Raw genomic sequence first — 18663 nt, 5'->3', positions numbered from 1 at the left:
ACCCACTATGTCCACAGATTACATCTGTGCACTATCCAGAATCGCTTACAGTGCCATCATTTGCATCGGGTGGTAAGCTACAAGAAGTCTTCCCCTGTGCTCTTTCTTCATTAAGTTCACACTTCCATGCACTGCTAAGTGCTTAATCAGTGTTTCTACTGAAGTCTAATTTCCACTACATCTCTAATCACACAGTCCCAGTAGTATGAAGTGTGGACCAGAATTCTCTTAGTTCAAACACAGTCTTGTGTTTATTGAACAGGCTGCCTCAGCCATCAATGATTTTTCAAAATTTTTGTACTTCATGTGATATTGATATTCAACACAGCGAGCAGTGTCAATCTGTACAGATTGAGCCACGTAACAGCTTCGACACTCACAAGGAATATTATAAATCCCTGAAACTCCCTAGCTGACAATCTTTCACAAGTCATTAACATTTCCTTAATTTTCCTGGATGGGCAATATACTGGTCTGATTCTTTGCCTGTTTAGAATTCCACTTATCTTACTAGTTTTTGCACCACAGAACGGAAGCTGCGCTATGTGTTCGTATGCCTGACTTTGTTGATTGGTATTGATCTTTGTACTCTCAGCAGCATTGACCTAACATCACATCATTAAATGATTCACCTCAGAGTCAAGGTGTTCCTTGACCAAAATACTCCTGGATCAGTGAATTAGTGTGCTCAGCATATATCTCTTCTGTGTTGGAAGATGAAAGCTGTGTCTACTGAGATACATGTCTGTATGCATCAGTTTTTGATATACAGAATGTATTGTGTGTATCAAAAACAAATTCATACAGACCTGTATCTCAATAATAGTAAGATAGGTAGATTCCTAAAAAGGCTAGGAATTGGAATGATGTTTTTCCCACACAAGAATATTAAGGAAAAGTTGTGACGTGTTAAAGATAATCTCAGTGCGAGAGTGCCACGGATTCATAATATTCCTTGCAAGTGTGCCAGCAGATACATGGGTCAGCCTATACAGACTGTTGCTGATCAATTTGATGAACATCAGTGTTGTCTGAAGTACATAATCTATGGACACAGAGGGCACCGCCTCCGTATGCTGCATTTCCGTGATGTCACCATCATGTAATCTAGCCAATCAAATGCTATCCTTTGGGTGTAAAAGTGGGAGCCACAGAAGTTTTACAACAGTCAGATACATAGACCCTGATGATGATGATGATCATGATGACAGAGGTAGCCATTAAAAGCTTGGGATTTAGTCTGAACTTGACACAGAAAATTTACAGAAATTTTTATCCAGAGTATGAAAATGGTCCATAACATTAGCAGCAGCATGCAGCTATTTGGTAAGACATAATCACAGATACAATAGTTTCTCTAAATATACCAGTTCCTTCCCTCTTATTGAAACCCTTTGTTGAAGAGGAAACTATAGTACATGGCAGTTCACTATGCGAACTTACGTAAAACATGTATGGTTGGGGAATTGCATCAATGGAAAAATAATGGGTGTAACCAAAGTGTGCACAGCAAGAGGCAAAATTATACTCTCTGTTCATTTGAAAGACACCTCTGCAGCTAAAGCAGCATGAGACAAGATAAAAACCAAGTCTACGAAAACTGTGGCCTCTTCCAACTAAGAAGATTACTAAATATGCTGCTCTAAGAGGATTACTAAATATGCTGCTAACAACAAGCTGTGAAAATTCTTCATCAGTAAAAGAATATATCTCAAAGATGATTTCTGTATCACAAATATTAAATGGCTTAAAGTCTGAAGTTAATTAAGAATTGCCTAGGTGTATTCTACTTGTAGAGCTACCAGACAAATATAAACTTATGACTATTGGCTTAGAAAATTCAAACTTTATAACCACGGGAGACTCAAACAGTAATTTGCTTCAAGAAATAAACAATGACATCTGTAATAAACCAGCAACACTGCTCTGCAAGTTAACAGGAAGAAGTGTGATGCCAATGCATTATGAAAAGTCCCAGGCGCTTTAATTACAACAAGCATCGACATCTGTCAAAAAGACCAACACTGATGAAAAATATTCAGCCAAAAAAAAAAAAAAACTAGAATACACTGAAATCAATTACAGCATCAGGTAAAGATACACAGATGGAATGGTATGTAGACTCTGGCAATTCAGAGCACATGTTCCAATATCTGTGTGATGAAAAAATAATGTGACACCTGTGATTAGCTCACAAGTTGTAATAGAAAATAATGGCAACCACCTGCAAAAGGAATAGGATCTTCACAAGCATATGTTATCATAGTCAGCACAAAAGATACGATTAACATAGAAGATATTCTGTACATACCTCAATGAAGCACAAGTCTACTATCTTTTAGTAAAATATTAGAAAAAGATTATTTGATTTTATCTGACAGGCAGGACTGTCATTAGACACAATCAAAAATGTGCTTGCTAGTACATCACTAGCAAATGGAATGCATCACCTCAATCAACCACATGATCAGATTTTTGAAGCAAAATCAGCAGTGCAGTCAATCAACACAGTTTTGTGGCATAAGACCTACGTAATTGCATTATGAAGCAATGCATGCACTGTGCAAGTCTGACTAGTGGAATTTCATCTGAAGGAGCAGTTACTTTTCCAAGTGCAATTTCCTTCGAATGCAAATAAAGACTTCCTTTTTCATAATCTCGCTCTAGAGCCAAGGAAATTCTCACACTTCTACATTCACTTTATTTTACAGGACCATCTTGATCGCACAAACTTTTACAATTCACTATTACCAGTTTCAGCTACTGCTATCTTCAGATAAGTTTGGTTTGCTGGAGATAAAACATAAAGGAATATCTTCAACCAGTCATTTCTGTGTTAGAAAAGCAGTTGGGAAAAAAAGAGAATGCTGATACTTTTGCGAAGTCTGTACAAGGTGTTCAGCAAGAAATGGCACTCTAGTACAAAGATCTTCCTGATGAACAAGGCCCTGGACAGTTAGTGATTTTGATGACCCAGAAGGCTATGAAGCTTAGCCTGCACCTGCAAGGAGGAAGGCATACATTTTACTGTGCTTAATTATATAGCAAGTCTAAGCACACTATTGCTTAAAAGTGAGGAGGGTGAACGGTGGGGATGCGGCTCAGGATGTTGCAGGGCCTCATAATGATCCAGAACAGCTTTTGAAACGTCTTTGTCCAGCCTTGGGGCTGACTGGTGGTGCCACATGGTAGAAAGAGGAATAACATTTCCAGCAGCACAGCTGATTGCATCAGAGACGTCTTCTACAACCCCATCAATGCAACCTGACAGAAGACATGAAGGTGACAGCGTATGCTTACAACTCCCAGTGGCTCCTCAAAGAGCCCATCATGGTAACGTCCATTGGGTGGTGATAAGGAAGTGACAAAATCACCAGGAAGTGGTCACTGTCACAAAGATCATTGTGGAGTGACCAACATGGCAAAGCTACAAGTCTGGGGGAAGATATCATAAGGTCAATAGCTGAAAAGTTGCCATGAGCAGCAATGAATTGAATGGTAGAAGTACCATCATTTAGGAGACACAGATCACGATTGGAAAGGAGTAGGTGAATCTGAAGCCCCCTGCCACACAAAGTGTTAGCCCTCCACAGGGGTGGTGTGCTTTGAAATCACTGAGTACCAGAAAAGGGAGGAGGGCTATTGGATTAAGACAGTCGTCTCATTCGAAGTAAATGCCCCGTCTGAAGGAAAATAAATGTTTCAAATGGTGATTGCTGGCACAGTTTGCACTCACACTGCTACTGCTTACAATGTGGCATGGAGGAGAATTTACTCTCTGACGACATCTGTGTGAATCTGTGCCACTCCAATTGACCTCCAAGGGCCAATACAATTCCAACAAAATGCACAGTAACAACAAAGTGTTGGGGAATGGTCATCAGTGACGCGAGTCTCTAGGATGGTGACTCAGACTGCAGGATAGGATCAAATTAGTGTTGCAGCTCAGGCAGGTGACAGTAGTATACATTACAGTTCCACTGGACCAGAACACTGAGGGTGACCTGGTTAGGCACAAAGGGGTCAAGTTGACTGGTGATGTCCTGTTTCAGTCACCGGTTTGGGTAGGGTAACATCTATGAACATCGGCACAAAATCTGACAGCATAGGGAAATGTGATGCACTGACTGTGAGCAGGCAGCCCTTGGACCCACAAGCCACAGCTCTTTCAGCCACTGGCTGGTGTCATGCCACTGATCAGTAAGTTTCCAGGGATACAGTTGCTTCTCTGGCCAGACGGGAAGTGGTTCCTGAAGGTGGTGTTGTGGGACTTTAACATTTTCTGGGTGGACATTTCCTTCAAAGACTAAGATGAAAGTGTCTGTATTTGTTCAGTTATCCTTGGGACCTTTTTGTATGTGTCAGACAAAATGGGCACCTTGCTGTTCCACATTAGCTCATAGTTCCTCGCCTGCCTGGAGTGTAAGGTCTCTGTGAAAGATAACTCATCACACCATATTCAAAAGTTCTGTGTGGGGCAACAGTCACTGGTAAGTCACCCAGTTGTTCACGTGTATGAAGAGATCGAGATTGTGCAGCAGAGGTGGCCTTAATCAATAGCAAACCACTGTCCAATTTTTTCCGGTGAGTCATCTTCTCCAAATTTGTCTTCAATGTGTTCCACAAAAAATGTTGGTTTTATCACCATAAAAGTGTCTCCATTTGTTCTAGTACACACCAGGTATTAAGTAAATTGTTTTGCTCCCAGTTGTCTGGCTTGCTGTTCTTCCTGCGAGGTAGCCAGGATAGGGTAAGCATTAAGACTGCAACTGCCCACACTGCAATATCTGGATCTCTCATACAACCTCAATCTCTCATATGTAATTCACTTTATGAGATTGTAACTCCTCTTCTATTGCCTTACAGTCATTTTTCAGTGTTCTCTGGCATCCGTGATTTATTCCAGTAACAAAGGATCAGAATCAGTTGACTGTTTGGACTATTAACTAACACAGCCATGCATCTTCTTAGACTTTGGAATTGTGGATGACTTTTGTATCTGCTCTTATTATCTTTTTAACATTTTCTGGGATTGACTCCTCATTGCAGTTATTATTCTTCAAACTACTGTTTGTTGTGACAATGTCAGTCACAGTATCAATTGCTCCTAGTTCAGTCATGATCATTTTATTCTGGGAATGGAATGAATAATTCACTTGATTCCTGTGACTAAGGTTTTCTTTCTACCATTTAAAAGTACCTTCGTCAAAAGTAGCACCCTCTAGTTTTATAATTTTCCAGAAATTTGGTTCAAAAAGCCTCTACCCTTTTGATTCTTCAGCATCCTACCAAGATGCACTCAATACATTTTCAGCCCATTTTCATCTGATGGCTCATTGAATGTGGGCATAGGCCTTGCTTCCAAATAATTTGAGATACCAAAGATCTGGTGTCTTGTTTGTCCAAGTTTGATAAGAAGTGTTACTTTTACTTACTTAGTTGTAGATCGATTAATAATTTGTGGATCTCAATAGAGAGTGCTTCTGCCTAGATCTATTTGACAAATTCACTTCAGAGGGTAAATATCTTGCTTTTTCTACTATTGCAAAATTTTAGTATTCAGCTACTCTATTTTTTCTGTTATATATGGCATTGTAGTCTAATGTTGGAGCTATTCTTCTCTGAAGGAGTTAATCAGATTATTGTCCACATATTCTCTGGTGTCACCTGTGAATAGCATGGAAATCCTTTTAGTTGTCCGCCTTTCAGTTAAGTTTTCCTCCTCAGGGGACTCACGTCTCTTTCGTGAGTTGTGTGTGGTAAGCCAGGGCCCCCAAATTACTGCAACACTCACTTCCTTTATTGTGCTGCAATCTCCCACCTCTGACTATCCTTACTGCTCTTTCTTGCTCATAGTCCCAAATTCGAGTCTCGGTCCGGCACACAGTTTTAAGCTGCCAGGAAGTTTCATATCAGTGCACACTCTACTGCAGGGTGAAAATTTCATTCTGGAAACATCCCCCCAGGCTGTGGCAAAGCCATGTCTCTGCAATATCTTTTCTTCCAGGAGTGCTAGTTCTGCAAGTTTCACAAGAGAGCTTCTGTGAAGTTTGGAAGGTAGGAGACGAGATACTGATGGAAGTAAAGCTGTGAGGACGGGTCGTGAGTAGTGCTTGGTAGCTCAGTTGGGAGTAGTGCTTGGTAGCTCAGTTGGCAGAGCACTTGTCTGTGAAAGGCAAAGGTCCTGAAAATTTCATTCTTTATATGAATTCATTTTATGCTTGAAAAAACCAGTGTCACTTAAAGGGTTAAAAGATTAGAAAAGGCAGTATATGGATTGACACAAGGTGGTCACAGCCAGAACTTGACATTAGACAGTATATTGTTGAATCTAAACTTAGGCCAGTCAACAGTTGATCCATGCCTTTACTGCAAAATTCAAGCTCCATATATTTTGACAGTTTACATGTATGTAGATGATGTGCTAATTTTCAGTAAAGTACATGACAGAAAGATGTCTTCGGAAACAAACTAAGGGATAAATTTAAGCAGGATTATCTAGGTGAAGCCATCAGATTTTTAATAATATTACGAAAACGATAGATTGCTTCTAACCATAAAGATGAAGTGTTGGGTTGCAGACAGGCACAACAAAAAGACTGTTACACACCGAGCTTTCAGCCTAAAACACACACACACACACACACACACACACACACACACACACACACACACACACACACGACTGCATGACTGCTCACACTGGCCACTACGACCAGAATGCATTGGTGTCCTATATTGAGCAGAAGCAGCAAACTGGAGTTGGCAGGGAATGGCAAGTGAGCAGAGTAAAGATGGGAGGAAAGGACTCAGTGCTGCTTGACAGAGTTGCAGGGACTAGACTGCGACCAGACAAGGCTGTCTGGTGTGGCGTTAGGAGGCTGTGGGGGAGTGGTAATCTACTATCCCCACATCCTCCACCCAACAGCTTCCATCCCCTCTGTCCTATCATCTCCTCCCAATTCATGTCTCCCATCCTCACTGTGTTCCTCTCTCTGCCAATGCCACCAGTCTTTTCCTTTGTCTGCTAACCTCCTTTTCCACTCACCGATTGCCCAACCCCCCCCCCCCCCTCCCCCACAGCCTCATGACTCTAAACGAGGCAACCTTGTCTGGCCACAATCTAGTCCATCCACATATTGTCAGGCAGTGCTGACTCCCCCCCCCCCCTCCCCCCCCCCCATACCCTGCTGTCCCTGGCCCTTCATGCCCCATTTGAGATCGCAGTTTCCACTCAGCATAACATCACTGCATTCTGGCCACAGTAGCTGCAGACAGCAGTCATTTAGCCAGCCGGAGTGGCCGATCGGTTCTAGGTGTTACAGTCTGGAACCGCGCGACTGCTACCGTCAGAGGTTCGAATCCTGCCTCGGGCATGGATGTGTGTGATGTCCTTAGGTTAGTTAGGTTTAAGTAGTTCTAAGTTCTAGGGGACTGATGACCTCAGAAGTTAAGTCCCATAAAGCTCAGAGCCATTTGAACCATTTTTGAAGAGCAGTCATGTATGTGTGAGGTGTGTGTGTGTGTGTGTGTGTGTGTGTGTGTGTGTGTGTGTGTGTGTTCTTTTTCTTTTCTGAAGAAAGTTTTGGCCAAAAGCTGTGTGTAACAGTCTTTTCTTTGTGCCTCTATGCAGCTCAACACATCGTCTTTATAGTGGGCAATCTATCCTATTCATAATCGTGTTGATATTTCAATCTGGACTTCACATTGTTTGATTTTTCCACTAGATTTGTAGGTATCCAAATAACTGGGAACTATAAAAGAAGGTTGTCTATGTACAGGCCAAAATCTGTCTTGAGAAAATTCTCATCAGATTCAATATGAAAGACTGTAGTCCAATATTTATGCTACTCGATAATAACCAAGTGCTTACTCATGATAAGAGCATCCCCCCCCCCCCCCCCTACAACAAATAAGAGAGAAAGAATCTATGAGGAACATACCCTGTCATTAATGTATGTGCCATCAGAAATTAGAACAGAACTAACTTGCTCAAAAGGAAATGTCAGTCACTTTTGTAATAATCCAGGGATACTCCACTGGCAGGCAGTCAAAAGGTTCTCTAGATGTCCAAAAGATACCAAGAATATGAAGCTACTGTTTTCTAAAGTGGAGGACTGTCACACAATAGGTTCCTGTGCTGCAGACGGGGCCAGAGATTCTGAAGATAGACTGTCAACAACTGTACATCTACGATATTGCAGTGCCTGTGTTATTGTGATTATGATGCACGCCCAGAGAAGCTTCGCATGGTAATCAGAATAACACAGGCACTGCAATACCGTATTTACCTGCTGATTTCAGGCAAGTGACTTTCAAGTACAGGAAGATACGCAATGGATGCACGAGTTCAGGTCATAGACGCTTGATTGATGACATATGGAAGTTTGGATCTGGCCATGGGTCGTGCACAGATAGCCAAATGGTAAGGCGATTGCTTACCGTAAACGGGAAATCAGGATTTGAGTCCCAGCCCGGCACAAATTTCCTTGTCGTCATTCCATTCTACAGCTGATGGTAGTCCTTAATTGCAATTGTGAATTCATTTGAACTGGATATCTGTTTAAATCCCAAGATGCTATTATATCCTGGCATAGTAAGTAAGCAGCATTCTCAACAACAGAGGATTGACATATGGCTCAGACCTCAATATGTCAGGAGGGTTTATGATTTCAAAGATTAGATACCAAAATATGTCTGACCACAAGAAGGATCCTTCAGACTACTACATGACAATAAGGCAGCAATTGAATTGTCTAAAGCAAGTGACTATAAGAGTTAAATAAAAAATGTGGACATAAGAAAAAATAGCTAGCCCACACCTCTGTGGAGCGCATACACTCAGCTGAATGCTGGCAGACATGAGAAAAACTCAGGCAAAGCCTCCTCCTCATATGTTGTAACAAGATTTAAGACCACAAATGTGGTTTTTTTTTTTGGTATATTTTCGCATATATAATTTTATTTGTTAAAATCAAATAATGGAATATCCAGGATGGAATAGGACAATATGTGAATAGAATCAAGCACTGGAAAATCCAAGATGGACTTTAACAGTATTATGAAAAGGAAAGCTGGTACTCACTGTATGACAGAGATGCTGAGTCACAGATAGGCCAGACTGCGAGCAGCAGCACATGATGGGAGAAGTGACCAGGAGGTGGCAGTAAGGAGGAAGGTGGGGCAGGGAGGAGGAGGGACAGCAGAGTAGGGATGGGGGATGGTGAAGTACTGCTTGTGCTAGCAAACAGGGATGAGGTGGAGAGAGGGTAGGACAGCTAGGTGCAGTGGGAGGTTATACAGAGGGGAGGGGTAGCAGAAAAGGAGAGAACTGTGGGTGCACTTGTGGAATAGAGAGCTGTGTAGAGCAGGAATGGGAACTGGGAAGGGGCTAAATGCCTAATGAATACATTACAAACACATTTAATGTATCAATAATGAAGGTTAAGGCCAGCAGGATTACAGGATTACAGGATTACAGGAACATAGGATATATTGCATGGAGAGTTCCCACCTGTGCAGTTCAGGGAAGCTGGTGTTGGTGGGAAGGATCCAGATGGCACAGGCTGTGAAAAAGTCACTGAAATAAAGAACATCATGTTGGGCAGTGTGGTCAGCAAATGGGTGGCCCAGCTGGTCACAATTTGTTGGTGGTCATTCATATGGACAGACAGCTTTTAGGTCGTCTTGCTCACATAGAATGCAGCACAGTGATTGCAGCTTAGCTTGTAGATTACATGACTGGTTTCAGAAGTAGCCCTTACTTTGGTGGGATAGGTGGCACTTGTGACTGGACTGCAGTAATTGGTGGTGGGAGGAAGTATGGGAGAGGTCATGCTTCTATGTCTATTTCAGGGATATGGGCCATGAGGCAAGGGGCTGGGAGCAGGGTTGTATAGGTACAGATGAGGGTATTGTGCAGGTTCAGTTGGTGGCAGAGTACCATTGCTGGAGAGGTTGGGAGGATGGTGGATAGGGCATTCCTCACTTCAGAGCATGACGAGAGGTAGTTGAAACCACTGGTGGAGAATGTGATTCAGTTGCTCCGGTCTGGGGTATGGCTATGGGCACCCACATGGCACCAACCTACTCATAGGCCATCTAGAGGAGTCATTCCTAGACACCCAGAATCCCAAACCCCTTACCTGAATGATTCACTGATACGTTTGTGATTTGGACTGAGGGTGAGGACACACTATCCACATTCCTCCAGAACCTCAACATCATCTTCCCCATACACTTCCATTGGTCCTACTCAACCCAACAAGCTACCTTTCACGATGTTGATCTTCAACTCAAAGAGGGTTACATCAGTACCTCCATCTATATCAAAACTATCAATCATCAGCAATAACTTCACTTAGAAAGCTCCCACCAATTCCACGCCAAGAAGTCCCTTCCATACAGCCTAGCCATCCAAGGACGTCACATCTGTAGTGACAAGCAGTCCCTCTCAAAATATAACAAGGCTCTCACTGAGGCCTTCACAGATATAATTAGCCCCCCCCCCCTCCAAACCTTGTACAGAAACAGATCCCTAACGCCTTATCTCTCCAGTCACCTACCCCCTCCAAAAGTCCCATCATCCAACGACAGAGGAGCATTCCTCTTGTGATTCAGTACCACCCAGGACTGGAGCAACTGAATCACATTCTCTACCACAGTTTCGACTACCTGTTGTCATGCCATGAAATGAGAAATGTCCTACCTACTATCCTTCCCAACCCTTCCACAGTGGTGTTCTGTCACTCACTGAAACTACACAATATCCTCATCCATCCCTATGCAACTCCTTCTCCCAACCCCTTGTCTCATGGCTCATATCCCTGAAATAGACCTAGATGCAAGACCTGTCCCATGTGTCCTCCAACAACCAGCTACTACAGTCTGATTACAAGCATTACTTATCTCATCAAAGACAGGGCTACCTGTGGAACCAATCATTTGATCTACAAGCTAGGCTGCAATCACTGTGCTGCATTCTATGTGGGGATGACAATCAACAAGCTGTCTGTCCACATCATCAAGGCCACTGACAAACTGCAAACTGTAACCAAGAAACAGCTGGACTACCCAGTTGCAAAGCATGCTGCCCAACATGACATTCTTCATTTCCATGACTGCTTCACAGCCTGTGGCATCCACACCCTTCCCAACAACACTATCTTTTCTGAATTGCGCAGGTGGGAACTCTCCCTACAGCATATCCTACATTTCCGTAACCCTCTGGCCTCAACCTTCATTTGTCATGCATTAAATGTGTTCATATCATATTTGTTAGTCATCTAGCCCCTTCCCAGTCTCTTTCCTGCACTACACAGCCCTCTGTTCTACCAATGCACCTGCAGTCTCTCTACTTCTCTCCTTTTCCGCCACCCCTCCCTTCTCTGCCCTCTTTCTAACCTCCCGACTGCAACTAGCTGCCCTACCCTCTCTCCACCTTCTTCCTGTATGCTCCCACAAGCTGCACCTTACCATCCCCCACCCCTACCCTGCTATCCCTCCCCCTAACCGCACTACCCTCCTCCCTTACCGCCAACACCCGGTTCCTCCTCTCATCATGCGTTGCTCCTCGCAGTCTGGCCTCAGCAGCCAGAGACTGCAGTCATTTGTGTGTGAGTTGCATTTGTGTGAGTGTATGTTGTCTATATCTAATAAAGGCCTTTGTGGTCAAAAGCTTACTTTCTATCAGTCTTTTTGTTGTGCCTATCTGCGGCTCAGCATCTCCGCTGTATGATTTTATTTGTTTATTTAGTTAACCTGATTTTACTGGGTCAGTCATAATTTAAAACCTATGCCTCACTATTAGGGCATCTTTTGCATTGCTTTGGTATAGTTCTGGACAAAATATGTTTTTTAGACTGTATTATATCTTGTACTGTAAGTTCATGTTACAGTTTTAGCTTGTTAATGTGTGTTCAATAAATGGACATGTTCCAGTCAGATACCATCTACAAAGTTAGCCAGCTAAAAACACCAACTTTAAAAAATCAAGTAAGCAAAATTATTTCACAGATCAAGTTACACATGGCCTACATCACCATGCAGCGTGTACCATCATAAAAATCCTTAATTTCACTGATACCAATGCCCTGATAGTGTTCCACCCATATTGATCCTGACCACATGTCCAACAAACATGGCCTTTTTTGTCTTATTTCATCTGTTATTATCCTCATGTTCTGGTACAGTTCTTCCATAGGTCATCCATCTCTCATTATCTCTTTCATGGCCTAGAATTTTCTTCATTATTTTTCTCTACTTGTTCAGCACCATTCACCATTTCTTCCTAGCGTTATCTTCCTAGGCTCTATGTTCAACCAGTTGTTTCAGTGTCAAAATTATTCTGTGCATCATGTTCACTTCCTAAATTCCACTTGATAGTCTCCAACTGTGCTTTCTATCTATTCTTCTAATCTCTTCAGTAGTAGTTTGAACAGCACCTTGCTAGTAGCAAAATTTCTCTGCAATTGCCTGCATCTCTCTTGTTCCTCTTCTTATGTACTGGCAATATGATCACATTCTTCAATCCTTCTCATAACTTCTTTATCCTGCAGATAATTTTGGCAATGCTGTCTACTGCCTTGTCACCTCCCCACTTTATCATTTCGGCTGCTATCCCATTTTTTCCAATTGCCTTATTAGTCTTTCACCTTATTAGTCTTTCACCTTATCACCTGTGCAAACTCATACCTCTCAAACCTTGCTCTCTCTCTCTCTCTCTCTCTCTCTCTCTCTCTCTCTCTCTCTCCCTCTCCCTCTCTCTCTCTCTCTCTCTCTCTCACACACACACACACACACACACACACACACACACACACACACACACACACACACACCAATTTGCGTTTGTCTTCAGCAAGTCATAAAAGTGCTCTGTAAGTGTGCACAGTTATTTTGTATAAACAGTTCTCTTCTCCTGTATCCAGTCAGATTCTAATTTAATTTCTCAAAAAGTCTCAACTGTTGTTTTTCCTAAAATTGTTATCAAACTCATCCACTCCCTGTTTCATCCTCTGTCTTCCGGTCCATTTAATTGTTCTGGCTGCTTCCTTTTCAATCGTTTGGGCTGGTGTCTTCTTTTTTCCTTGAAAAACTTCCCTTTTTTTGGGTCCTCCTTGCTATTCCATTCTCTCCAGGCTTTCCTGCTAGCAATTTGCTAGTTGATGCCCCAATTAGACATATGTTTTTAATGCTGTCACTGAACCTTGCTTTGCAAGTTCTACAATTTTTTGATATCTGATTACAGTAGAAGCCAAAACAGCATAACTAAAGAAATTTATGAAGCAATCTAGACAGTTTTATTCACAAAACAAAGATTGTTGACAAGCACAGTTATCGTCTTTTGTGGCAATATTTGATCTCACACACGAAATAGTACAAAATAGATTCCCACAAACTTTCAGCATTCAATCCACATGCTGGAAGCCATTTCTGTGCCTAATGGAGCATCTTATGAGTCAACAAATTCACAAAATTATTATTATTAAAAGAAGACTTTCAACGAGTTTCCACTTTAGTTTTGTACTCCATCCACCTCCACATTTCTGACACTTCAGAAATAAGCAGAAAAATATGCAACTAGCTGTGTTTGCGTAAGTACGCCACACAAAATTATTCAACATACTCGGGAAACTATAACATCATGTCTAATAGTGAAATTCAATTTCAGTGCAAATAGTCTATAAACAGTATCACTTGTTCCTTGAGCAATCTTTTACAGCAATAGGAATGAATTTCTCAAGAGGTCTTGGAGTTGGAATGTTCTGTTGTTACAATATAAAACAAGCAATTCATAAATATTGGTTATAGATTCTGCCATCTATAAAACACCAAATGATTCTCTGTTCTTTATTTTCTCAGACTCATTAAAACATCTATGTGCCACCAACAGTCTTCTTCTTCTTCTTCTTCTTCTTCTTCTTCTTCTTCTTCTTCATCTTCATCATTGCCTTGTCCTGTTTGATTATGGGCTGAACTGTTATATGAGCTGAAACAATGTTAGTGACAGATGTCCTTGATGCTGCCCCTTCCCCTCAGGATGGAATTCTTGCGCCCCATCTGTCTGTGTCTAGAGCAAAGCACATGTTTGAGTGTGAGATCATTTTCAAAATGTATGAGTCTTTGTGTATCATCGGAGTGGGTGCACAAACTTGGACAAAAAAAAAAATCCCTCAAAATTCCAGGTTTGTGAGGAGCAAGATGGTGCCAAGAAGCTCCTGATAAATTAATAGTTGTTTTTCCTAAAATTGTTATCAGCTAAGACATACTACCTATAAGCAGTAAATCAACTGGAGTTTTTAAACATCAATAATTTATATGGAATAATATTCACGTAACTAACACACTCTGAAATATTAAGTAACTAGAACTTTGAGATTTATAAAACTCAATAAAACTAAACTTCAATGCAAGGCTAAAAACACAGAATTCCCTGAATCCCAGTCATGTTATGTTAACGTGCTCACCTATCTAGACAGGCTGGCACCAACAGTAGGTCTCACTTATTTCTAAACATGAATCTTTTATGACTTAGATTTAACAAGGTGGAATATATTGATGAAACACATATGTGATTAAACTTAGCTGGATAAATGAAGAAAAGGGAAACGGTTGGTGTCCTGCTGTAGAAGTCCACAACCCATATTTATTCCACAAATTGTGGGAAAAAAATAATGTAACAGAAGCTCCAAAATTCAGTCAGATGATTAAACAATTTATATTATACAAAATTGTTTTCGGTGACCATGGCATGCAGTAAGTCAAGAAAAGAAGAAGAATACTGTCAACTGTAAAAAGAACACAAAACAGAAACATCCATTAAAGTCAAGGGATTGAAAGTGCATTAAATCTAAATTTATGTTTCATTGTGCCCCTGTAAGCAAGGATATAAATGGGAAAGAAAATTTCTTTTGATTGCTTTATAAAAAGACCGTCTTACAAGCGGAATAATCACACAGTTTGGGAAAACAGATTATTGATTTTACTTACTATACTGCTTAGTATCTCTTGACGTCTTGGTGATGTACTTGCCAACACAATCCTTTGACTGTTGAGGACATGTTTAATAGGTTCTAGCATTTTTATCTGCTAACCTACAGAAAAGAAAGAATCCTTTATTAATTTCTGACTTATAATCGGAAATAAAATTCAAAGCATAGTCACCAGAGATGTAATTAAATTTGTGATAGGTGTAACAGTAGTACAACCGCACATATGTTGGTTCTGTACCTTTATGCTTCTCTGACATTTCTTTGCTTGTTTTCCAATTGGACCTGCTTCTTCCATTTGCAGGATCCACACATGATGTGCACTCATCCATCCTAAATTTAGCTATTATTATTTACTGTAGCTAGTCACCATCCATATTACTACATTGTGATTTACATTAAGAATGGAGGGAAAGCCACTGACTGTGAAACATGAATAGTATGTTCCTTGTGTTTTAGCATGTCACTGTTTGTATTTAGAGGTGAAAATATGGAAACAGCTCAAGCATTTGCATAAGAAATGTGAGAAGCCACCTAAAATCACGTTAAAGCTGGATGGTATACAGATTCAGTCTGCCTCACCTTCTTGTTTATGAAGCTAAAGCACTATTTGTTAAGCTATGCAAGTAGTCATTTTTTTATATTTCAAATTATTTATTTTCACACTGCCCACAATATGTAACTCACATGATGGGAGAAGCTGTTGGAGCTACTGTATGTGTATGATTTATAATTATTCTGTGCAACTTTCTCAAAACGCAAATTTTTATCACTGTACACCTTTGTTCTGTTGATATAAAACATCATCAATGGTGTCATTTTATGTCTGAATTTTGTTTACACCAGGAAGAGTCAACTGCTTGCACATTTTGAGCTATTCCTTCATTTGGCATTGATGTTTTTGCACAATTTCACACTGCTTTGCAACACTATATATTTTCTGGCATGAAATGCAACACAATGCAGCAACACTAGATTTGCTTGGATACTCCTGGCTAACATGAATAAACATGCTAAAGCTGGATGGTTACAGTACAGCAACCCACTACAGTAGAAAATGTTTGTTGATAGATGGAGTTAAATGTCAGAGAAAATATAGTGTACAGATTGGCAATTTTAAGCAAATACTGCATACAGTAACACAATGAAGCTTGTGTCTTTGTCAAAAATGCAAATGCAGTAATCACTATGCTCACAAATATATAGGGCTGCTGTAGGGAAACAACATTTTCTTGAAAAAAATAGAATATCTTCTAAATTACTAGCTGAAAATATCAAATAGGATGATCTCATACAGTTCATCTCATTGCTATTGTAAACAGGAGTCACTGATTAGTAAAGTCTTTTCTTGACAACATTTTCATTGACAGGACCAGAAGCCAAAAAATAATAATAAAGCATATTTTAAACAGTCTTTCTGATCAATATGCCCAATTACTTTATTATCAGAGGTGTTATTCCACATATCAAAATTTATTTCTGTATTACAACTTTCAGATGAAAATCTTAAAAGTTTCATAAGTGCTTTACAGTATATGGACTGGGGTTCAATCTATAAAGTTGAAAACATAGATGATGAGTTTAATCAAATTTTAAGATATAAACAGTTCAAAACTTTGTATAACAGAAAGTGAGGCCTGTTTGCTTCACTCAGAAAATGCAGTTTGCCTGAAAGACACACACAGTAAAAGTTCCTCCTCCTCCAATGTGCTAAGCCTTTTGGGGTTACAGTATCATCAAAAAGTTCTCCTGCCATCTTTCCACTGATCGATCCTGCGCTCTCCAGCAATTGGAGTGGTAGTGTGGAATGAATTTTGGGATCCTCTTTTGAGCTCATTTGTTTTAGATATTTCCTCCAGCTGTTTTGTTAATTTTTATATAGTATGTGACGGGCTCTATTTTAAGTCTCTTCAACACATCTTCATTCTCTGAGCGAGCTCATTTGGTGTAACCAGCTGCACACCTCAAGAATATTATTTATCTTTTCACATGTATTGTCCATGCTTCCATAGCACAACACAGAACTTGCTAAGATCTTATAAAGGTCTATTCTCATGTGCTTCTGGAACTGGAATGGTTTCATTACATTATCAATGACAACAATTCTTTTTGTACATCTTGTGGCTTTTGCAGCTAGCCTGTTTCTTCCAGAAAGCATAGTTTATAGTCTAAATATATGAATGTGTTCACACTTTCCACAATTTTATTTTCCAAACAAATCTTACTTTGTATTGAGTATTTTCCACTGAAGGTCACAGTCTTTGCATTTTTTGTATTGATGTCCAGGTTGTTATTTTTTTTTTAAATTGCATACAGGTTGCAGGGTCATTCTCTGAAGATGCTGCAATAACTACACCACCTGCAAAAAGTAAGGCATCTGACGTTGTCTTAATGTTGATCTGAATGAAGCTATGTGGCATTTGACTTCATTATAGGGTGGTGAAAGGCCATGTCCCTGGCTTGTATTATGCCTCAGGTTCGTCCCTTTCTTAGCACAGATTCAATTTGTTCTGTAGATTTTGTGCATATTTTTGATAAGTTTCTGGGGAACATGATCATCTGCAAGAATTTGTAATTTGTTATCAACTTCATTTTTTTAGTCAGGAAAAGCAATATGTGTGCTTCTTGGTTCAATTCTCTCTTTTTCTTTTAGTAATTACAGGGAAAAATACAGATAACAGCATGATCTTCCTTTTGGAAAGCCATTTTGCACCTCATGGAGATGGGTTCATAGTGTGTGGGGAATTTATTTTTGATGATGGTGGCAAAAAATTTTATATGTGAGGTTCAACGAGCTTATTCCTTGGTAGTTTTCACAATGTTTCCAGCTTTCTATTTTGAGGATAGGGATGAAAATTGACTTAGCTCAGCTCCCAGGTATATCTCCTCCTGACAAGAACATATTTAAGATTGGGTTGTTTGGGGGAGGAGACCAGACAGCGAGGTCATCGGTCAACATATTTTAAAAGTTTACCAATATTTCTATAAATGACTCCTAGCATATGTAAACAGCTTGACCAAGTCTTCTCCTGGAGCTTTATTATTTTTTATTTTGTTTAATACTTCTTTACGTTCACACTGTGAGCTATCATTCCAAAGATGTTCGGGCTCACGTGTGGTTCCTCTTCGTCAAAATGTCTTGGCTCAAACTTGTCTATGGGTTGAACTGCACATGTCGCATTACATGCCCTAAATTGGACTCTTGTGACCCTTTGGTTAAATTGTCTGGCTGACAGCAAATTTGGGAAATACAAAGTTAACATAGCATGTAATAACAGTAATAATAATATCGGGGACTAAATTAACGACCCATAAATGATGTAGGCCAGACAGTTGCAATTTGATTAGAATAATGCTTATTCAGAAAGCAAACTAATAGCGAAAGTGGATGTATTTAGAATTACTGTTACACTTGAGCACATATCCACTTGACACAGTTTGATCATTCACAACCTCATTGCAGAATACAAGTTATCTAAGCGAAAAGTTACAATTCACACCAGGCGCGTGGTTGCTCACCACTCAGAGACTAAGTCCCGCGATACCACACAATGCGAAATTTGCTAAGTCATTCCTCTTCCTAGCTGCCTAAAGACTGACCACCCGCTCTCGTGTTTGCATCAGAACTGTACCCTTTGGTCCCTCCAGACAAACTATCCATTTTCCCATCTCC

General features: G+C 40.4%; 1 protein-coding gene across 5 annotated transcripts in view; it reads right to left on the bottom strand.

Annotated features, from left to right (window-relative positions):
* LOC124798357 (dTTP/UTP pyrophosphatase) overlaps nucleotides 1-18663 on the bottom strand; it is a 102386-nt gene that overhangs the window by 21390 nt on the left and 62333 nt on the right. For all 5 annotated transcript variants that reach the window (XM_047261721.1, XM_047261720.1, XM_047261719.1 and 2 more), the window contains one exon: nucleotides 14992-15095. In XM_047261721.1, coding sequence (XP_047117677.1) covers nucleotides 14992-15081 — 90 coding nt within the window. In that variant the 5' untranslated portion in view covers nucleotides 15082-15095. The remainder of the gene's footprint in view (nucleotides 1-14991; nucleotides 15096-18663) is intronic.

The sequence above is a fragment of the Schistocerca piceifrons genome, chromosome 5 (genome assembly GCF_021461385.2).
Source record: "Schistocerca piceifrons isolate TAMUIC-IGC-003096 chromosome 5, iqSchPice1.1, whole genome shotgun sequence".
Taxonomy (NCBI): Eukaryota; Metazoa; Arthropoda; class Insecta; order Orthoptera; family Acrididae; genus Schistocerca; species Schistocerca piceifrons.
Note: the sequence above shows the minus strand (reverse complement) of the source record. Positions and strands in the feature narration are given on the sequence as shown.